The sequence below is a fragment of the Phalaenopsis equestris genome, unplaced genomic scaffold (genome assembly GCF_001263595.1).
Source record: "Phalaenopsis equestris unplaced genomic scaffold, ASM126359v1 Scaffold196826, whole genome shotgun sequence".
In the NCBI taxonomy this organism is placed as follows: Eukaryota; Viridiplantae; Streptophyta; class Magnoliopsida; order Asparagales; family Orchidaceae; genus Phalaenopsis; species Phalaenopsis equestris.
The window spans coordinates 1-1,673 of record NW_018216775.1 but is presented as its reverse complement, the minus strand read 5'-3'; the positions used below and the strand labels follow the sequence as shown (position 1 = coordinate 1,673).

Sequence of the window (1,673 nt, the reverse complement as noted above, 5' to 3'; positions counted from 1 at the left end):
TTAAATATGTAAATACATAAGAATTCTGTGGTATGTATTTAAACTTGAAATAAAAGAATCTTAATTCTTAATTCTTATTCATCAGAGGGTCATCTGATACTGATAGTGGCTTACTAAATACAATACAAGTTTTATCTTTTATTGAAATTAATTGCGTGGCATCTGTTACTTATGTTATTAGCATTTATTAAGTGTTTGATTGGCAGATATTATCATTAAACAGTATTTTAAATCTACATAATATAAACTTTTTAGCTAAACAACACTTTAATCCAAATGAAACTGGTACATTGTGAAAAATTACAGTTTGGATAACATTAATGTTTTGTTTGGATAAACATAAATTTTTGTTTAAGAACTGCTTTATAGTTGATCTCAATTGCAACACATGCAATTTACAAATTAAGAAAACATTTATATATGTATCAAAGCTGTAAAACCTTGTCAAACGCAAAACTTCTCTCAATCTGCTTGTTCCCAATATTCTGGATTGCCAAGACTTCTCCTCTCAACTCATTGCAGGTTATAACAGCCGGCATGCTGAAATTTGCCTCTTCTTCTTCACTCGAAGGTCTATCAAAACTCAACAAAATTCAGCATTTATGTAAGAAAATAAATAGATAAATAAAGTAAAATCAAAGAACAAAAAAAAGTTAAAATTTTTATTTTACATATATGTACCTGCACCGGAGAATAACTTGAACATTGAGCTCTTTTTCCTTATCATTTTTTATGCTGAATCGAAAATCTTCTGCAAGTTTCTCACTTGAGCGAGTAGTATCAGAGAGATTCATAGGAACCTCTCCCCCATTCCTCTGAAATTCATCCATTTCCTCTTAGTTCGAAGAACCAGAGAAACAAAAAACCAATTTTTGAAAAAAAAAAATGTCTTTTTTTTTCTCTTCTATGATTTATGAAAATGCACCGCCGGCGGAGGCCGGCCCCCATCGATGAGATTAAGCGTAGAGAGAGACACTTGAAAGCTGACAATTGGCATGGCGTTGGTCTCTTTCTTCTTCTTTTCTGACTTTCACCTGGGCGATCATTTTGTAAATATCAATATTTCAGTTGGTCTGAATGTAATTCTCTGTGTTTTAATTATCCGTGTTAATGATTAATGAATGATTTGATTAGCTTATCGAGCAGACATTTGGAGGGAACAATTTTGCATTTTGGTTGAAAGTAAATGAAAAATTTTAGAGGATTAACACTTAATTTGAAAAAGAAATTGCTGAGGTTTGAAAGGGAGTCATATTTTTATTATTATTATTATTTTTTTTTTGTGAATTACATAATAAAAGTTCTTTTTAATTATTATTTTGAGTCAAATCGTGCTTGTTATTATAAATCTTGTTAATTTTGTGTGAAAAGCGTAAAAAACTAAGTACTTGAATATAAATAATGAATGCTTGTAATTAAAATTTATTTTTTATAGAAATAATAGTTTATTTTTTCTTTTAAAAAATAGCAAAATTTATGAAATTTTAAAAAATATTGATTTATCTACATTTTTTCTTATTTGATGTGAGCATTATTGTAGATAATGTATTAAAATATCATGGTACATTTTTTTTTCAACAAATTGTTGTCTTTGATCAATAAATTTTAATTTATTTAACATTTGTTTGAAAAATTAAGTTTTAAATAATAATAACGATGAAAACGCAATTTTT

At 27.6% G+C, this 1,673-nt stretch overlaps 1 protein-coding gene across 1 annotated transcript; it reads right to left on the bottom strand.

The window, feature by feature from the left end:
* Positions 1–440: 440 nt before the first annotated feature.
* Positions 441–1,028, bottom strand: LOC110035219 (kinesin-like protein KIN-5D; the record flags this gene model as incomplete). Its single annotated transcript, XM_020739451.1, has 2 exons — positions 682–1,028; positions 441–573 (listed from the first exon to the last, which is right to left on the bottom strand). Coding segments are annotated over exons 1-2 (282 nt in total), but the record flags the coding sequence as incomplete, so codon positions are not given.
* Between the last annotated feature and the right edge of the window lie 645 nt (positions 1,029–1,673).